At 40.9% G+C, this 21,898-nt stretch overlaps 1 protein-coding gene across 5 annotated transcripts in view; it reads left to right on the top strand.

Annotated features, from left to right (window-relative positions):
• LOC122539419 (leucine-rich repeat-containing protein 27-like) overlaps positions 1-7,239 on the top strand; it is a 48,712-nt gene extending 41,473 nt beyond the window's left edge. For all 5 annotated transcript variants that reach the window (XM_043674238.1, XM_043674237.1, XM_043674239.1 and 2 more), the window contains 2 exons: positions 3,157-3,277; positions 6,303-7,239. In XM_043674238.1, coding sequence (XP_043530173.1) covers positions 3,157-3,277; positions 6,303-6,401 — 220 coding nt within the window. In that variant the 3' untranslated portion in view covers positions 6,402-7,239. The remainder of the gene's footprint in view (positions 1-3,156; positions 3,278-6,302) is intronic.
• The last annotated feature ends 14,659 nt before the right edge of the window (positions 7,240-21,898 follow it).

Raw genomic sequence — 21,898 nt, forward strand, 5'->3', positions numbered from 1 at the left:
GGAATAGTACGCTTCCACACATACTGTGTGTAATATTTAGTTTCCTTTTTTAAGGAAGAATGGAAGATGGCTCAGAGGAGATTCACGAGATTGATACTGTGAATGAGTAGTGTGTTTTATGAGGATAGATTGGATAGGCTGGGCTTGTTTCCACTAGAGTTTAAAATGAGGCATGAATTGATTGAAGTTTACAAGATAGTGAAAGATCTTGAAAGGGTGGAAAGGATATTTCCTCTTTTAGGTCAGTCCATAATGAGGGAGCACTCTTTCAGATTAGAGATTGCCCTTTTAGCACAGAGATTATGATAATTTCATTTCTAAGGTTTATGTGAATATGGAATTTTCTACCTCAGAAAAAAATGAAAGTAAATCATCAAACTTTTTAAGAATGCAGTAGGTATTTTTGTTAGGCAAGGGAATCTTAGGATGTTAGGGATAGATGGGAATCTAAAATTTAAAACCCACAGATCAGCTTTGATTCAATCGTGATTGAATAGTGGAACAGGCTTGAGGACTAAATACCGTCACAGAGTCATAGAGATGTACAGCACAGAAACAGGCCTTCAGTCCAACTTGTCCATGCCAACCAGATATCCCAACATAATCGGTCCCATTTGCTTGCACCCAGCCCATATCCCTCTAAACCCTTCCAAATGACTTTTAAATGCTGTAATTGTACCAGCCTCCACCACTTCCTCTGGCAGCTAATTCCACACATACACCACCCCCTATGTGAAAACATTGCCCCTTAAGTCCCTTTTATATCTTTCCCCTCTCACCCTAAACCTATGCTGTCTAGTTCTGGACTCCCCTATCCCAGGGAAAAGACTGTGTCTATTTATCCAATCCATGCCCCTCATGATTTTATAAACATCTATAAGGTCACCCCTCGGCCTCTGACATTCCAGGGACAGCAGCCCTAGCCTATTCAGCCTCTCCCTATAGCTCAAATCCTTCAACCCTGGCAACATCCTTGTAAATCTTTTCTGAACTCTTTCAAGATTCACAACATCCTTCCAATAAAAAGGAGACCAGAATTGCATGCAATATTCCAAAAGTGACCGAACCTTTGTCCTCTACAGCCACGACATGACCTCCCAACTCCTAGACTCAATGCTCTGATCAATAAAGGAAAGCATACCAAATGCCTTCTTCACTATCCTATTTACCTGCAACTCTACTTTCAAAGAACTAGAAACTTTGCTGATCTTTGAGGTGTCCTATTCTCTCCCTAGTTACCCTTTAGATTCTCCTTAGCTCTATTTGCCAAAGCTATCTCCTATCCCCTTTTTACACTCCTGACTTCTCTCCTAAGTATACTCCTACTGTCTTTTCACTCTTCTAAGAATTCTCTTGATCCATCCTGTCTATGCCTGACATATGCTTCCTTCTTTTTCTTAACCAATACCTCAATTTCTCTAATCATCCAGCATTCCCTACACCTACCAGCCTTTCCTTTCACCCTACAAGGAATATACTGTCTCTGGACTCTCATTATCTCATTTTTGAAGGCTTCCCACCTTCTAACCATCCCTTTACCTGTGAACATCTGCCCCTAATCAGCTTTTGAAAGTTCTTGCCTAATACCATCAAAATTAGTCTTCCTCCAATTTAGAACTTCAACTTTTAGATCTGGTCTATCCTTTTCCGTCACTATATTAAAACTAATAGAATTATGGTCGCTGACTCCAACGTGCTCCCCCACTGACACCTCAGTCACCTGCCCTGCCTTGTTTCCCAAGAATAGATCAAGTTTGCACCTTCTCTAGTAGGTACATTCATATACTGAATCAGAAAATGTTCTTGTACACACTTAACAAATTCCTCTTCATCTAAACTCTTATCACTGTGGTAGTCCCAGTCTATGTTTGGAAAGTTAAAATCCCCTACTATAACCACCCTATTATTCTTACAGATAACTGAAATCTCCTTACAAATTTGATTCTCAATTTTCCACTGACAATTAGGGAGTCTATAGTCAGTACCAATAAGGTGATCATCCCTTTCTTATTTCTCAGTTCCACCCAAATAATGTCCCTGCATGTATTTCCAGGAATATCCTCTCAGTACAGCTGTAACGCTGTCCCTTCTCAAAAATGCCACTTCCCCTCCCTCTCTTTTCTCCCTTTCTGTCCTTCCTGTAACATTTGTATCCTGGAACATTAAGCTGCCAGTCCTGCCCATCCTGAGCCATGTTTCTGTAATTGCTATGATATCCCAGTCCCATGTTCCTAACAATGTCCTGAATTCATCTGCCTTCCCTGTTAGGTCTCTTGCACTGAAGTAAATGAAGTTTAATTTATCAGTCCTATTGTGTTCTCTGCTTTGTTCCTGCCTGCCCTCACTGTTTCTCTGGATCCCACCCACCCCACCTGACTAGTTTAAATCCTCCTGAGCAGCTCGAGCAAATCTCCATGCCAGTATATTACTCCCCTTCCAATTCAGGTGCAATCCATCCTTCTTGTACAGGTCACTTCTACCCCAGAATAGATTCCAATGATCCATTGCACCAGCTCCTCAGCCATGCATTCATCTGCTCGATCCTCCTATTCCTACCCTCACTAGTTCGTGGCACCAGGAGTAATCCAGATGTTACTACCCTTGAGGGGGACTTCTGCTCCTAATTTGTATATGCCTATGTGAAGTAGTTTTTAGAGCATTTCCCAACATATATAAATGCAAGCAGTTGATTTTATCCCAGCTACAACCTCAACTATTACTGTCTTCCCCTCTGCCCATTAACAGACACACTCCATCTTCACAGCATCAGTCAGTTCTTTAAACATATCCAGCTCTTTGAACTACTGCTCCTGTTCAATCTTGCCACTTTCATCATCATCTTCAGTTCAGTCATATTTGCTGCTCTCCCCCCCCCCCCCCCCCCCCCACCTCACCGACCAGTTTACTCATTCCCCTTCCTCCATGTATACAACTATTTCTCATCCCTGCAGTCTCATTTTTCCCAGTCCTATCCGAATCATCTTTCTCAGGCCAGACTCCAAGCCCCAACCTTCTCAGTATGCACAAGTATAAACTAACAGCCTCTGTTAAAAGTGACTGACCAATTCCTGGAGGTTTTTATTCACGTGACTTTGATTTTGAGTGGGACGAAATAGATGCTGTAAATCTGATGGTGGTTTTCTTTCTTATGTCTAGGATTTGTAAAACCAAAGATGTCGAACTGAAACTACAACACCGTATCCAACAGTATCAGCAGCTACGCAAGAAGAGAAGACGACCAAGAAAAGCAGTCTCGCCTGAGGATGCAAACGCTGAAGTACAGAACATTTCTTTCTTTAAAAAGGCACTTTTAATTTATTTCAGCCTTATGATGTGAGCTGGAATTTATTGCTCATATTATTTGCCCTTGTGAAGGTGATTGCATGCTATTTTTGAATTGCTGCATTTGATGTGGTGTCAGTACATTCACATTTGATTTCTCTGGAGCAGTTTGACAGAACCTGGGCATCTGAGGGTGGGTAAGAGTCAACTGCTAAGATTCCGGATTCATGCATGGACTGGACTACATTAGTGAACTAGATGGGTTTTATGACAGTCAGCATGGCTGCATTGTGGCTCAGTGATTAGCATTGCTGCCTCACAACACCAGGGACCTGGGTTTGATTCCAGCCTCAGGCAACTGTCTGTGTGGAATTTGCACATTTTCCCCATGTCTGTGTGGGTTTCCTCTGGGTGCTTCGGTTTCCTCCCACACTCCAGTGATGTGCAGGTTAGGTGAATGGGTCAAAGTAAATTGCCCATAATGTTCAGGGATGTGTAGGTTAGGTGCATTAGTCAAGGGAAACGTAGAGTAATAGGGTAGGGGAATGGGTCAGGGTGGGATACTCTTTGGAGAGTCAGTGTGGACTTGCTGGGATACTCTTTGGAGAGTCAGTGTGGACTTGCTGGGCTGAATGGCCTGTTTCCACTCTGTAGGTACTCTCTGATTAAGCCACTCCATTCATTTTATGATTACTATTGAGACTAGCATTTTATTCATTCAGTGAATTGAAAGTCTCCCAATTGCCTTAGTGGGATTTGAAATCTGGCAGGGATGGATTTTCAAATGCCATTGAGGCTCAATACCTCATAAATGGAAAACCCTGGTCCCATATATTAACTCAGAATACCCATGCCTCCAGGACCGTTTGAAATGTTCAAAGTATCACCATGGAGAGTGAATGGGGAGCCAACTTGTTTCCAATGAGCAGCCTGCTGAGTTCCTGTAGGTGCTTGCTAAGGGAGTTTGGATATGGACTAGGATTGAGTGTGTGTTGTTGCACAGTTGTCAGATTCCTTGCAGACTGAAAGATGAGGACCTTTGTGACAGTAAGGCCTCAGGCAGTCTGCACAGGAATATGTGTGTTGCCTTAGTTTTGGTCCAGTCACCATTATGACCAGAAGTTTATCCTTAATGGCCTTCTGTGAAACTGCTTATTCTCTTCAACAGGCCATAACATGGCAGCTATCTGCAGTTTGCCAGGATGCTCCTGCCTCCTGAGTAGCTCAGTGCCGAGCTCACTTCCTGCTCAACTTGCATTCTAAAATTGTATTGCTCACATGACATTGGGTCAGGATCCAGAAATGGATGCTGCCACAAATTTGAATAAACAGTCTGTAGAGGATTAGTGTGAATCTGTGGATTACAAATTACTTTGTATCTGTCCCTTTTTTAAAAAATTCATTCATGGGATGAGAGCATCGCTGGCTAGGCCAGCATTTTTATCGCCCATCCCTAATTGCTCAGAGGGCAGTTAAAAGCCATCCACAGTGTAGTGAGTCTGGAGTCACATGTAAGCCAGACCAGGTAAGGATGGCAGTTTCCTTCCCTAAAAGGAATCAGATGGGCTTTTCCTGCTAATCAACAATGGATTAATGGTAATCACTAGACTCTTAATTCCAAATTTTAAAAAAAATTGAGCTCAGTTGGATTCAAATCCAGGTCCCCCTTTTATTCAAATTGTAGGAAATATTGGTCTGTAGTGCCCATTTTTGGGGGTGTTTCTGCTTGGTGAGCCCCCAAATGGCATCCAGGAAAGATGGGCAAGTTTTCAGCTGGAGGTAATGTAAAAGTAAGGAAAATGTGTATGCTTGAAATATCTCTGTGCATATACATATAGTCATTCTAATTTACCTTTGGAGGCCTACCCTTAGGATTGGTATACCATAAGCCTGTCATCAATAAAGTCATGATCTGCAATCCATGACCTAAAAAGTAAATGTTTTTCTTTTACTTGTAGCTGTCTGTGCGATTACGGAGTTTTGTGGTGGAAGATTATTGTTTCCATCCCCACATTTAATGATAGCTCCCTGTCACTCTTGATTGCTCTCCACATCCTCCCTATTGTCTCTGCTCTTGATTTGCCAATTATTGTCTCTCCCAATGATGTCAGAGAGCCTTGGCATTCGTTCAGACACAGAACATGTAGCTTAGAACCATTTTCATGCCCAAACCACCTCAGCCAGATGTAGGATATTTAGAATGGAGCTGTCAGCATAATAGGCTGAATGGTGAATCTGTAAGTCCCAATCTGTGCTTTGCATTTAAGACCAAGCTTGGTCATTAGGATGGATGGTTGTAAGGGCAGGAAATTGATCTGGTGTCTGGAGAGGGAAGTGGACTGCCATCCTTCTAGTAATGCAGCAATGGCTGAACTACGTATAGCAAATGTTTGTAATAAAATCTTTTTGATAGGTGTTATTTATGAATAACATACAACTGATGTGGTAACACAGGATGAGGTATGTGTCATAAACCAATAATACATGATAAAGTATGGGAACAAAGCAGTTCAAACATCTCCATGTAATCTGCGAGTCAGTCGTAGTTATTAGAAAATGTTGTCATCAGGACATCCTCTAAAAGCACCAGAAAATGCTAATTTAACTTTTCTTGAAGCTTAAAGTGAAGCCTTAGTTACCAATAACTCTCCATGTATTATGTTAGCGCAGTTGTACTTAGTTTTGTGATATGAAAGAAAAAAGATTCCTTTAAATTCCTTTAAATTAAGATACCTTCAAAGCATCATTGAACAGTTATAATTATATTCTATCAGCATATAAATACTTGGATTAAAATACCAATTTCATATCCGTGTACATATATCTCAACATTCATGGTTTACTGGCAACATCTGTTAGAAAAAATGTCAGTACCTCTCAGTTGATAATAACAGCCTGTCATGTTTACAAGTTAAAATCCAAGTGTCTAATAAAATGGCTTGCTATAAACTGGGAAGTCACGTTATAAATCTGCATCAGGTTCAACAATTCCATCATGATTTTTGTTTTATTATTTTTAGGTTGAAAATTTGAGGAAATCACTATCAAGGTTGAAGATGGAAAGGCAGAGTCCCATGGAGTATCGACTTTGTGCTTTCATTGGAGAATATTCCTCTTGATTACCTCATCCTGTTTCTTTTTCACAAAGTGCTATGAGGTTTTGAAAAGCAAATGCTGTAGTCCATAGATGGTTATCTGAGATCAAGTCACATCTGTATAAAAGTCAAGAATTTAATGTTTTACCAGTTCAATTCATTAAAAAGAGATTTTTCCACATTATTGTATTTACTATTCCTGTTCAGATTAATACACGATTGTTAAAAACATGTACAAAAGTTTCATTTTACTTCCCACTGTATTTTGTTGTATGTCTTAACTTGTACCAGGTCCTCATTCCCTCTTCCTGACATACATTGGCCTCTAACCAACAACATCTTGATTTTAAAATTCTCATCATTGTTTTCAAATCCCTTCATGGTCTCCCCATCCTGCACCTGTGTAATTCCCTCCAGCTCCACAACCCTCTTGAGATATCTGCATTTATGTTCCCCTGATTTTAATAGCTCCACCGTTGGTGCCTTCAATCATCTAGATACCAAGCTTTGGAATTCTCTCCTTGCATTTCTCTACCTTGTTTTCCTTCAAAACAATCTCCAAACCTTACACCTGACCAATCTTTCAGTCATTTACCCCAATAATGTCCCAGGTGCTCAGTGTCATTTAATTTTATAATGCTCCATTTAACTTCTTGGTTTTGTGGAAGATAATGGTTCTGAGAGAGCTATCATTGAAGTTATATTAAGTTGCATCCAATCTCGTGATGTCACACAATCTTTGGATGAAGAAGAATCACTCTACTACAAGATAAGGAGACAACTGTTCCATTTCTGGCTCCTGATAGTCTTTGAAACTATGCCTAATGAATTAATGCGACTTGCCCTTATTGCTACCATTACAATAAACTAGACCTTGTTGTTAAAGCAAGTGTCTCTTTTCATTATGACTGATCAGGAGGTTATTCTCTACCATTGCTAGTTAGATAGACCATTAGACTAGAAAGCAAGATTGGTTGCAATGTGTTATCCTAACCACAAGTTGCCAGTGCTCTGCATCACGGAATACAACATGGTGATCAGCAGTGGGATTGTTGCATAAATGCCCCAAGGAAACAATGGTGAAAGAATCTATTCAAACTGTGACAATGCTTCACCTTTAAAATGGTTTTGCTGTCCTTGGCTTTTTTTTTCAGAGAGGTCGTAAATGTAGCGATTCCAAAAAGTGTAGGTTTGAAGGATTTTAGGGACAGTTTGATTATAAATAACAGATACTGCCTCAGACAAAAGCCTTTCAAGGTTTTGTAAAACACTTGTACAATGAAAGGGGAGTGGCCAGTTCTCCCAGCTCAGCTTTTCTCTGGTTTGGATTGGTTTGGTTCTAGCAGTCTGGCTATTTGCTGAAAGCAGTTAGTCAGTTTTGAGGCTGCTGGTCCAAGAATCAGCTTTATTTTTAAGAATAATACCACTTTAAGAAGTCATGGACAGTCACTCAACAGCTGAAAATGCATTACTGGATAAATAATCAACACTTGTGGAACTAGCAACAGGTGGACTCCAGAAGAAATCTTTCTGCTCAGATCTGATAAGAGACACATGATAAATGAAGTGCATGAGGAAGAAATTAAGAACTAGCCACATTGGGAAGTGACAGAGTCCTTACAGAAAGAGGTAATCTGGGAATGTTTTAGAGCTCCACGAGTGTAATCAGAAATCCCAGTGGAGGAGGGGGAAATACTTTTAAAAAGCAGCACAAAGCACCAGGCTGGAAGTTTAAAACATCCTTTTCAAAATAAGCGTTGCCATCACTGCAACCAAACTTCACAAGGCACACAGTAGAGAGAGCATTAGTTTATACCAAGATCACAGTGTAAGAAAAGAAGCAGGGGACTTTTAAGTTGAATGAAATGCAATTTAAAATATTTTGAAACCAGAGTCTAATAGAAGAAGGTAGAAACTGTGATTATATTTTAAACCATGATCAGTGAGCTGAATTATTAAGGCCATGGGTACATAAGTTATTTTATAAATTGTGGAAGGGAGCATGCATTGTATTTTGGAATGTTAAAGGGAGAAATCATGTCTGTTTTACACTAGAAGAAGAGGGAACACTTTATCTAGGCTGAAGAAGGTGGAAGCAATCAATTATCCAAAAAAAGGCCAGAAAATCCCCATGTTAGCAATACAGAGATGCAGAATTCATGAGAAACAAAATTGTCTTTCAGTAATTTTTTTATGAAGGACTCACCAACATCCAGATATTTACAGAGAGAAAAAAGTTCATTGCAAGTAATAGAGCTATTTATAAAACTTCAGAATCACTGCAAAGTGGCTTAGTATAAGCTAAGATGTGGGGTTATATTCAACTTCAGAGGGAAGTACTGTGAAACCTATACGAACAAACAAAATAAAGACGAATGGTTACAGGACTTGAAATGTTAACTCTGTTTTTCTGTCCACAAACATTGCCACACCTGCTGAGTTTCTCAAGCATTTTGTATTTGTAACTATGTTTATAAGATATATTGCTGTCAGCAAAAACGGCGAACTTTTTACTGTGATTCAATCTTGCTGTACATTGCAGAGGAGCCTAAATTTTACTGGTTATGAAAACCCTGTTTTAACTTCTACTTATAATCTTGAAACACCACCAGTGAGCTCTGTCTCAGAAGATGTAAGAGATTGATGCAACAGAAAATAAATGTTCAAATCAGTTGATAAGACCTATTTGCTGACAGGTGATCAAGAAGTCATATGTGTTTGTCATTTGACTCCAAAGTACAGGTTATAACTCCTTTCATCACACACACTGGGCAGCATAGTGGCTCAATGGTTAGTACTGCTGCCTCACAGCACCAGGGATCCGAGTTCAATCCCAGCCTTTGGTGACTGTGTGGAGTTTGCACGTTTTCCCTGTGTCTGGATGGGTGTCCTCCTGCAGTTCAAAAGTGTGCAGGTTAGGTGAGTTGGCCATGCTAAATTGCCCACAGTGTTCAAGGATGTGTAGGTTAGGTGCATTCGTCAGGGATAGATAGAGGGTAGGGGAATAGATCTGGGTGGGTTACTCTTTGGAAAGCCGGTGTGGACTTGTTGGGTTGAAGGGCCTGTTTCCACACTGTAGGAATTCTGTTCTGTGCATGTCCCAACTTATGCTTGGTGAAACAGAATAAAATGGGAGCTCATAATAACATGGTCAGCTCTAACCTGAATATCACAATTTCATGGAGACTGTATTTCTTTAGGGTGATGAAAGTTCCAAACTTAATTTGGTCAGAAACTCTGATGTTTTAAAAGATGTTAGTGCCATGGTGCATATAGCATTCCAGTGGAATTTTAATCCCTTTTGGAGCTGGCTAACAGGATGCTAAAATCCGATGGGCCTTCCGTTGCTGCTCATTGTTGTCCATTACTGATTTATTATTAGCATCACGTGTACCGAGGTGCAGTGAAAAGTGTTGCTTTATCTGCTTTATAGGTAGATCACACTATACAAGTGCCAAGGTAACAATAGCAGAATCACTCTGATGTTGAACACTAAGTTGTGTGAGCTCAGGCTGGTTGAATATGGTCAGCATGCAGTCAAACAGTGTGGTGCTGGAAAAGCACAGCCGGTCAGACAGCATCCGAAGAGCAGGAGAATCGATGTTTCAGGCATAAGTCCTTCATTAGGCTTCCTCTGGATGATTATTTGGATAGAAAAATGTGCAGCGATATGGAGAAAAGGCAATAGTTTACATTAGATGATAGAACTGGTGTAAGCACAATGGATTGAATGGCTTCCCTATGCAATAACAACTCTGTGATTCTGGGATTCCTTTGATTTCATCAATAAATCTGAACATAGACCCAACTGGTTCAAATTGCCATTCAACAGTTGATTTTATTGCTGTTTGGAGCAAACATATTGTGCAAGGATGGAACAATGAATTAATACATAGCTAATGTGTCTCACTCTGTAGGTTTAGTGCCTTGGCAGCATCCAAGGAGCAGGAAAATCAATGTTTTGGGCAAAAGCCCTTCCCACACTCTTGTCTTTAATCTCTAGCATCTGCAGTGCTCACTTTCATATGGTTTAGTGCTATATATCTGTATTGTAACTAGCTGGAAATAACCCTGTTTACACTGCTGGGCTGTGGCAACTCTGGAGTTTCTGGACAAAAGGTATTCAAGACCCATCATTGGGCACTTAATAAAGACCTGTATCCAGTCCAGGCATGAACTTCTGTCAGGCTGAACTGTTGCTCTATGTTGTGCCTCTAGAGCAGGCATGCACATTTTGGGTCAAATTTGAACCCTTAGTAAGATATTTTAGTGAGTGGAACAAATTATTGAGTGCATTTCCAAGATGTTGGTTAGCATCAGTGCTAAAGCAGCCTCACAGAAACAAGGATCATCAATTCTGTCTCTTCAGCCTGCCCACCATTCAATTAGTTCTTACTGATCTGTATCTCTATTCAATTTGCCTTCTTCAGCACAATCTTCATCAATATCCTTAGTGAACAAAAAAAATCTATTTAATTCAGCATTGAAAATTTTAGATGTTCAGAACCACAGCTTTTTAAAGCGAGCAAATTACAGATTTTCACTATCCATGATATGCAAAAATATTACTCTCTTTTCCTACTAAATAGCTTGGCTTTAGTTAGAAGATTATGTGTCCTCATCCTTAGCTCCTACATCAAATAATTTCTCTAGATTTATCCTGTAAAATCCTTTTAATATTTTAAAGACTTCAATCAAATGTAATCATTGCTACCATTTGAGAGAAATTAGGTGTCTTTGTCATGTCATGTCACATAAATATTTCTTTAGAAATTCACTGGAGAGTCCATGATTGATTTTTGATGTAGTCATGATGCTTAATTGATTAAGCTATAGCACTTGCTTCTCAGGTAACTGGTATAAAATTGTTTTTGCGTTAGTGATTTCCTCATGTAAAGACTTTATAATTGCCTTATTGCTCTTTTAATAATTATTTCCCTTGTCTCCGGATTGACAGCACATCATAATTTTTTCTCAGATATGAAAGCAACAGAAAGTCGGAGAAAATTTAGAGGTTTAATTTATTGTCCCATGTCAGCACAAGGCTTCTTCATCTAGGTTGTTCATCCTATCATTATAGTGTACTGACTAGTGATGGTAAAAAGGTAAAAACCAATCAACCCCACGGCCCTGTGGCCCAACATTTCAACTCCCCCTCCCACTGTGCCGACGACATGCAGGTCCTGGGCCTCCTCCACCGTCGTTCCCTCACCACCCGACACCTGGAGGAAGAACACCCGTCGTTCCCTCACCACCCGACACCTGGAGGAAGAACACCTCATCTTCCCCTTCAGAACACTTCAAACCCATCAATGTAGATTTCCTCATTTCCCCTCCCCCAACTCACCCTATTCCTGATGAAAGGCTTTTGCCCGAAACGTCAATTTTCCCGCTCCTCGGATGCTGCCTGACCTGCTTTTCCAGCACCACTCTAACTCTGACTAGTAATGGTGACAATGTATCTATTCTTCTTGAGTGGGGCACTTCAAATAACACATGGGCTGTCTAGAGCCTATGAAGTCAAAGTGACCTTGTGAGAATCATCAATGTCTCATAAAATCCACATAAACATGAATAAAGATTATTGCAAATTTTACAGGGTCCCCTGGTTTCAAAGATTCTAGAGAGCTATGGGCGCCAGTTCAAAATATATAGCTTTATAAAAGATAAAAATGATGTTTTTTTAATTCTTTTGCAGATATTTAAGACACATCAATTGTTGAGATCACAGTTGTTATTTCCGAGATTAGTGAAATAGTTGGGCAATTAACTTATATAAATTATGTTAATCATGCAGATGCAAATATGCATGCAAAATAATTTCACAATGTTCTTCAAAATGGAAAATTTCTTGCTCATGTTTTGGTATGAATCTGTGGATTTAAATCAAAATTCCTCTGACATATGTTCATAATATTTTGATATTCAACCATGTTTCTAATGACTAACAGATTTCCAAGACTGCCATGAAATTTCCTTGGAATGTAATGTGTTATCATCAGCTCTCAAGCAATTCAGTTGCAGAATGAACTAAAGTTTGGAATCATTTTGAATTGCATTTCATTTACTGATAAAGATTGATCATTCTTAATGAAATTCTTCATGAATATGGAATCAAAGATCATCATCGAGTATAATCAAACTACCTCAAATTGTGCTCCAGTGTCACTAAGGCAGCTCTAGACACTATGGAGAAATTTCCTGTCATGGAAGAGCTAAATACTGAACCCACGGTTAAGATGAACTAAATCATTCACTCCCTTGTTATTGGAAAAGCTCTCAGTAATGATGCTACACTGCTTGAAAACCGGGCAGAGGAAACTAGCACTCCTGCAGTATCTGTACAAGCTTCCCTGTCTCTGCTGAGGTAGTGCCTTTGGATATATGTAGTGCTGAGATCTCAACCTTATACAAAAAAAGGCAGCTTGCACTAATTGATCACATTAATTAATGGCACATCTGCTTGCAGAACATCATGAGAATAGCATTTGTCTGTGCTGCCCTTGTCAGACTGCAGAATTTGGCTGAATCCATCTGTCCGAATGTCAGTGTGATTTCAGAACACAAGAACTAGGAGTAGAACAAATGGCTTGTTGAGCCTGTTCCAACTAACCTGCTCAGTATAATTCCTTCTCTCCATGATAATATGATTGGTAAGGGCATATAGCATGTCAAGGCTGAATTCAGTATAATCTTGGCTGATCTTAGCCTTTCCACTTTCCACTCACTCTTCATACCTTTGATTCACTTAGAAACCAAAAATCTCTCTCAGCCTTGGATATACTTGATGATACAACTTCTATAATACTGTGGGTTGCTAATTCCAAAGATTCACAGCCCTCTGAGTGGAAAGAATTCTCCATATCTCAATGTGTATTTCCTTATCCTGAGGCAGTGTCCCATGTTATAGATTCTTCAATCCGAGGGAAATAACTTCCCAGTGTCTGTTCCTGTTCAAACCCCTTCAGGATCTTGCATGTTTCATCGAGGTCATATTTCCATCTAAGAGACCTTGGAGTGCAGGTTCATAGCTCCTTGGTCGCAGGTAGATAGGATAGTGAAGAAGGCGTTTGGTAAGCTAACATAGTTAGCTTCATGGTGGTAAAAACAATGACTGCAGATGCTGGAAACCAGATTCTGGATTAGTGGTGCTGGAAGAGCACAGCAGTTCAGGCAGCATCCAAGGAGCTTCGAAATCGATGTTTCGGGCAAAAGCCCTTCATCAGGAATAAAGGCAGTGAGCCTGAAGCGTGGAGAGATAAGCTAGAGGAGGGTGGGGGTGGGGAGAATGTAGCATAGAGTACAATGTAGTTAGCTTCATAAGGAGTGCACAATAAATAAATTGGTGTAATCGAAGACTTGCGGCATCAGTGACCTTGCCCTCAAAAAGTGATACCAAGGATATAAACCTGACAACAGAAAGTTGAAACGAGTTGGTCTTTGCTCTTGCCTAGTATCTGTTGTTCAGGTCTGTCTACTGTAGAGGAGTGCTTTTTGGATACAGGATTTGGGAGGTCATGTTGTGGCTGTACAGGACATTGGTTCGGCCACTGTTGGAATATTGCGTGCAATTCTGGTCTCCTTCCTATCGGAAAGATGTTGTGAAACTTGAAAGGGTTCAGAAAAGATTTACAAGGATGTTGCCAGGGTTGGAGGATCTGAGCTACAGGGAGAGGCTGAACACAAAGGGTGGTACCTGTATGGAATGAGCTGCCTGAGGATGTGGTGGAGGCTGGTACAATTGCAACATTTAAGAGGCATTTGGATGGGTATATGAATAGGAAGGGTTTGGAGGGATATGGGCCGGGTGCTAGCAGGTGGGACTAGATTGGGATGAGATATCTGGTCAGCATGGATGGGTTGGACCGAAGGGTCTGTTTCCATGCTGTACATCTCTATGACTCTATAACTCCAGAGAAAGTAGCCAAATTTATTCAGTTTCTTCTTATCTTCTCATCTCTGGAGCCAACCTAGTGAACTTTTGCTGTACTGTCGCTATGCAAGTATTTCCTTCCTTAAACTGCAATCCAGATGGTGTCCACTGAAAGCCACAACTGTAGCAAGGCTTCTTTATTCCTGCACACCAATCCCCTGGAGCCAAAACATCCATAACCAGCATGGTCTTGGCAATGTGAATGCCACAAGAGAATGCCATGAATAAACAAGGCCATAGTATTTACCTTCATCAGCCTCATCAATGCTTTCAAGTAGGTGAGTAGAGGATGCCTATTTTAGAAGAAAATTGGCTACCTGCCAAAGCCGTGCAGTGTCATCTCTTCCTTTCATGACAACATGTTTGGTAAGATCAGCTTTGAAGAGTTTACAATGGAGCCCTTCAAGATCCATATGGGATTAAACAGGGTTACGTTCTGACACCAACAAGCTTTGGCATATTCTTCTCTTTGGTACTGACTCACCCATTCAGTTCATCTACAGAGTGTTAAAATGTGTTGCTGGAAAAGCGCAGCAGGTCAGGCAGCATCCAAGGAGCAGGAGAATCGACGTTTCGGGCATGAACCCTTCTTCAGGAATGCTGAAGAATTCTTCAGGCTCATGCCCGAAACGTCGATTCTCCTGCACCTTGGATGCTGCCTGACCTGCTGAGCTTTTCCAGCAACACATTTTCAGCTCTGATCTCCAGCATCTGAGTCCTCACTTTCTCCATCTACAGAGTGTGTCAGCATATATACCAGAATCTCCAGGAGGTTGCCAATCCTTGTTTGCCTTAGTTCCAAAACAAAAATGTACGACTCCCAAGTGAGGAACTGCCATAGGCCAATGACCCAGCAGTGGTATTACTCACTGAAGAACACCTTCAGGGTGTGTGAAGTGTTTGTTTTGAACATCAGCATCAGGGTGACAAATGTCATTGACCAGGTCTTGGTCCACCACCATCAATTAGTATTGGTATTGTGATGCATCAAAGATTGTTGATAGCTTTTCATAGCTAGGCACCACATTCACCAGCAGTCTGTCCCTTTTGTTTTCAACTCAACCTGTGCATTGCAAACATTGCAGTGATTCTATCTGAATTTAGTATCAGAGTATGAGACAACAATAACCTCACTGACAGCACTGAGCTGCAAGCCTGCTAAGCCTGTATCCAAAAAGCACTCCTCTACAGTAGACAGACCTGAACAACAGATACTAGGCAAGAGCAAAGACCAACTCGTTTCAACTTTCTGTTGTCAGGTAGATATCCTTGGTATCACTTTTTGAGGGCAAGGTCACTGATGCCACAAGTCTTCTATCACACCAATTTATTTATTGTGCACTCCTTATGAAGCTAACTACGTTTCAAATGACTAGACCACATTCATAAAGACCTTCTCTATGGTAAACAGCTCACTAGGTCACCACCTGCTAGACATCCATATCTATCCTACAAGGACACCTGCAAGCGCGATATAAAGTAGTGGACATTGACACAGATTATCGATGGAAGTCAGTTATCGATGGCTACGATCACAAAAGGCTGACTGTTTGGAGGCCATTGGAAAATGTGAGGAAAACCAGAAAACTCATCTGACCAAGAAGACAGCTCAGAGGATACTAGGCCAGTGAATCGTGTACCTTCTCAGGCCCCCGTCATCCTCTGCAGTTGAATGTAATCAAGACTGCCATCTAGAGTAGGGTTTCTGAGCCAGACCAGGCAATACTTAATGCCAAGTTGTCCACCAAGGTACGAACCATCATCTCATGAGACTGAAGGCTGCCATTGTACATTTTAAATTAAATCTATTTGAAAATCTCATAAATATTTCACAAACAAAAGAAGTTAAATATTACCAAATAAATTATTTTTGTTCTTAATATTAAAAGAATGGAGACATCATAAGTGCCACCTTAAAATCCATCCTGTGCTGTTACATTTGCTGGGCCCTGGTTGAAACATAACCTCAACCCATCTCCACCATTATTCATTTAGCATTTGAGGGAGGGACATAATTCCCAGTGACGGATCTCCTTGGTTCTGGTCTAAGATTTGTTGTGTGTTTGTTTTGCCTGGAAGACGATTGCGTACCTGCCAGTAGGATTCCCACCTGCCTAACAGTACATCTATTGCTTCCAAAGACAGAAGCCCGCAATCCTTCTACACAGTGGGTTATAGGCTCAAGCCCTGACGACAAAACTGTGGATTGTGAGACTGCTGGAACATTATTGATTTTTAATTTGCCATAAGAAAGCTTTCATTGATTTGGTTTCACCAGTTATTTGCACATATTCATTACTTCCCAAAGTTACAAAATTTAGACTTACAGTCATATAAATAGGCAAATCTGGAATTAAGAGTTTAATGATGGCTATGAAACCATTGTCATTTGTCGGAAAAATTGATCTTGCTCTTGGTTTGGCCTCTATGTGACTCCAGAACCACTAAACTGTGGTTGGCACTCAACTGCCCTCTGAAATAGCCAAGTAAGCCATTCTATTATGTCGATGACTACAGTCTCAACAAAGAAATGAAACTGGATGGACCAACAGGCACCACCCTTGGCACCAGAAATGACAGCAGCATAAAAAAAAACCTGCTGACCCTGCAAATTTCTCCTTACTAAAATGTTGGGGACTAGTGTCAAAATTGGGACAGCTGTCTCACAGACTAGTCAAGCAGCAGCCTAACATAGTTATACTTATGCAATAATACTACACAATGTCCCAGACACCAACATTATCAGCCCTGGACATGTCCTGTCCCACTGGAAGGACAGACCCACTGCAGAGATAGCGGCACCATCGTATACAATCAGGAGGGAGTTGCCTTGGGAACATTAACTCCAGGGCCCATAAAGTCTCATGACATCTGTTTAAACATGGGTAAGGAAACCTCCTTCTTATTACCACAAACTGTCCTCCATCAGCTGATGAATCAGTAAATGATGAATATGTTGAATAATACTTGGAGGAAGCACTGAAGGTGGTATGGATGCAAAATATACTCTGGGTGGGGGATTTCAATATGCACCCCAAGAGAGGCTTGGCAGCAGTACTGTTGATTGAGCTGGTTGGGTCCAAAAGGACATAGCTGCTAGAATGGATCTGTAGTGGGTGGTTAGGGAATGAAGAAGAAGGAAAAACATACTTGACCTCATCCTTACCAACCTGCCAGCTGCAGATGCATGTGTCCCATGATACTATTAATACGAGTGACCACCACACAGTCCTTGGGGAGATGAAGCCCCATCTTCACATTGAGAGCAACGTTCACCATGTTATGTGCCACTATTACCTTACTAAATGGGACAGATTTCAAACAGATCGAGCAACTCAAGACTGGGCAGAATTGTACTCCAGCACAGTCTGCAACCTCATGGCCTGGCATATTCCCCACTCAAGCATTACCATGAAGCCAGGGGATCAACAGTGGTTCAATGGAGAGTGCAGGAGGGCATGGCAGGAGCAGCACCAGGCAAACCTAAAAATGAGGCGTCAATCTGATGAAGCCACCAACTAGGATTACTTGCATGTCAAACAGTGTAAGCAGTATGTGATAGACAGGACTATGCAATTTCACAACCAAGAGGTCAGATTTAAGCTTTGCAGTGCTGTCATGTCGAGTGGTGAATGGACAATTAAACAACTCACTGGAGGAGGAGGAAGCTCTGTAAATATCCCCAAAAGCAATGACAGGAAGGGCTCAGCACAGCAGGGCAAAAAGTAAGTCTGAATCATTTACAACAATCTTCAGTAAGAATTCTCAATGTGTGATCCTTCCCCCATTGTCCCCAGCATCACAGATCCCAGTCTCCAACCAATTCAATTCACTCCATGTGATATAAAGAAATGATTGGAGACACTTGATACTGCAAAGGCAATGGGCCCTGACAAGATTCTTGCAATAATACGGAGGACCTGTGCTCCAGAACTTGTCGTTCCTCTAGACAAGCTGTTCCACTACAGTTGCAATACTGTCATCTACCCGACAATGTGGAAAATTACCCAGGTATGTCCTGTACACAAGCAGCAGGTCAAATCAAAACTGGCCAATTACCACCCAATCAGTCTACTCTTGATCGTCAGTAAATTAATGAAAGATGTCATCAACAATGCTATCAAGCAGCACCTTTTTCGTACTAACCTGCTCAGTGACATCCAGTTTGGGTTCCACCTGGGCCACTCAATTCCTGATCTCATTACAGCCTTGGTTTAAACATGGACAAAACAGCTGAATTCCAAAGGTGAGGAGAGTGTGACAGCCCTTGACATTCAACAGAATATGGCATCAAGGAGCCTGAGCAAAACTGGAATCAATTGGTATTGGGGCAAAATCTCCATTGGTCGGTGTGATAGCTGGCCCGTAGGAAGATTCTCGTGGTTGTTGGAAGTCAGTCATCTCACCTCCAGAACATCTCTGCAAGAGTTCCTCAGGCTAGTGTCCTCAGCCCAACCATCTTCAGCTGCTTCATCAACTTTCATCCCTCTATTGTAAGGTTAGATGTTTGCTGATGATTGCACAATATTCATCACCATTTGAGTCTCCTCAGATATGTATGCAATTTATTTTGGCTTTAAGTGGTGTATTTTGTCCTTCCTTTTATGAAGACAGTTTGACAGAGGTGATAAGTGGTCTGTTCCAAGCAAACAAAGTAAACAGCTTGTGAGGTCTTGGGTTTTTTTTTAAAGTTGGAACAATAGCAGCAGCATGAATGAATTAAGTCAGGCACCCACAGAACAAGGATTTTGGTTTAGCTTTCAGTAGCCATTGGGGTTTTTAAGCTGCCATACATCGCTCCCTATTACAGCAAACTGCTTGAGCTCTCACTCTCTATGCCAGAATTTTCACTTGATGTTCTTTCCTCCTGGACTGGGGAAACATTTCACGTGAGACAATTTATTTTACTGAATTTGCCTCTGCCAAGGGTGTGTTTGTGGGATATTACAATATAGGAACAGTTGCTGTTTAGTGGTTAAAATATCTATTTGTCTGTTAATTTTTCCAATAGAGTAAAAGGTTATTGACCAGAACAAACCTTTCTTCACAAAAAAAGACAAAATACACTGCTTAAAGCCATAGTCTCATCACGCCAATTTATATCAATTCTTCTTTCTTTTATTTGTATTTTAACTGGAGACTAAGAATGAAGTGTGCTTTGCTTGAAGCTTGGTAGTGCTTCAAATTACATCTGGAACACAGCACTTTACACTTGCCTTTAAATAAGAACAAGTTAAGGTCTAGGCTATCTCCTTGATATAGTTGAAGGGAGTTTGGTCTGGTCCATAACAATTTTCAAATACAACATGATCTGGGCAATATCCAGGTTTAAGCTGACAAGTAGCAGCTCACGTTTGCATCACAAATGACAAGTAATGACCATCTCCAATAAGAGACAATCTAACCAATGCCTCTTGGCATTCAATGGTGTTACCATCACTGTATCCACACTATCAATATCCTGGGGTTTAGCAATATCCAACTGGAGCTCAACTGGACTGGCCATATAAACATAGTGGCCACAAAAGTGGGTCAGAGGCTTGGAGTATTGCTGTGTGTGACTCACCTCTTGACTCCCAAAGCCTGTCTATCATTTACAAGACAAAGTCAGGAGTGTGATGGAATACTTCCCAATTTCCTGGATGGGTGCTGCTCCAACAACACTCAAGAAACTTGACACCATCCAAGACAGAGCAGCACACTTGATTGGTGCCAAATCCACAAGGATCCATTCTTTCCACCACCAATGTTCAGCAATAGCAGTGTATATTATCTACAAGATGGACTGCAGATAAAAAAAATCACCAAAGATCCTTGGCACCTGTCAAACACATGATCAGTTTCATCCACGTGGGAACACCACCAGCTGCAATTTCCCCTCCAAGCCACTCACCATCCTGACTTGTAAATATATCAGTGTTCCTTCACTCTTGCTGGGTCTAACTCCTGGAATTCCCTCCCTCAGAGCATTGTGGGTCAACCCACAGCACATGGACTGTAGCAGTTCAAGAAGACAGCTCACCATCATCTTCTCAAGGGGCAACTAGGAGCAGACAATAAACGCTGGCCAGCCAGTGATGCCCACATCCCATGAGTGAATACATAAATAAATAACTAAATGAAGAGATTATTGGTACTTATTCATTACTTCCCAGAGTTACAAAATTTAGACTTAGCAATCATAGAAATATATCCATTTCGACAGCAAGCTGCCTGGATGTAAGTTCATCTTAAGTGTAATGCAGTGCAGGACAAAGGACCTTTTACTAACATGCAGTGCGCACAGTCACACAATTTTCATGGAGAGACAGAGAAGTGGACAGTTGGCTGTAGCTGCTCTGGCAGTATATTATTTGATAACATGAACTTGTGCTTTATTAGCATGTCCTTTAAAGGCTTCTTTCCCTGGAAGGAGATAATCCAAACTGATATTTCCTGGGATCAATTATATTTGATCAATCTGTTTTAAAATATTATGACACACCTTCAAGGCAGCTGGAACTTGAAGCTAGTCCTCCTTGCTCAGAGCAAGAGACACTACCACTGTGTCAAAAGACCCTACCTGAGTCAGTTACAAACTAATTGTTGATGGAGGTTTTTATAGACTGTGACGTCTCTTGTCCCTGAGGAAATGCCAGGTTGTTCAAAGAAACAAATGGAATCGATTGTCCTCCTCTTTTGTGAAACTGTTAAACTGTTGTGCGTGAAGTAAAATTCCTGTCGCGTGACAGATGCGCAGGACTTTTATCCAGGTTGATGTATTGTAGTTCAAAGGTAAACACTGCAAATGCTAGAAATCTGACATAGAAGTACAGAATGCTGGAGAAACTCAGTAGGTCTGACAGCATCAGCGGAGAGGGATACATTGTTAATATTTTGAATCTGATATGATTCTTCCTTCTGAAGAGGAGAAGTTCTGAATAAGAGTCATATTGGAATCAACCCAAGGATTGTAGGGCTGTGGAGGGACAGCTTTTTGCTGATATAATCCGTTACAACAGGGATATCCATGACGGCAAATCGAGATGATATTTGATCTGTCCATCCTGTTTATAACAATTTGCATTTCTATAGCATTGTTAACATAGGGAAAGTTCCCAAAGTGCTTCACAGAATTGATTTGACTCTAATCTAATAGATATATTAAGGCAACTGACCAATAGGCTGATTTTAAAGAGTTTCTCAAATGAAGGGAGAAGCAAAGTGGAGGGGGGGGGGGGGGTTGCTGTGGAGGGGCGGTGATGTCTAGTTTGTGAATTCCAAAGCTTACAACTGAACCAGCTGAAGGTACAGCCACCGATAACAGAGAATTTTAAATCACAGATCACCGAGAGATCTCAACTGGAGATACACAGAGATCTCATAAGGCTGAATGGGCTTCCAAAAAACATGAATGGTTTGAAAATGCGTTAATAATAAGTTAATAACTGATCAATTGCTTAACAATGAATCTAGACCAGTGAGTGCGAGGCAGAAGAGTGAGCTGTGAAATCAAGCTGGAGTAACTACAATACAATATTATGCAAATTGTAATTAAAATTGATTGTTAGTCCATAACACATGTCTTTGTCAAAGTGAATAAACAGTG

Source organism: Chiloscyllium plagiosum, chromosome 32 (assembly GCF_004010195.1).
Source record: "Chiloscyllium plagiosum isolate BGI_BamShark_2017 chromosome 32, ASM401019v2, whole genome shotgun sequence".
Lineage (NCBI taxonomy): Eukaryota > Metazoa > Chordata > Chondrichthyes > Orectolobiformes > Hemiscylliidae > Chiloscyllium > Chiloscyllium plagiosum.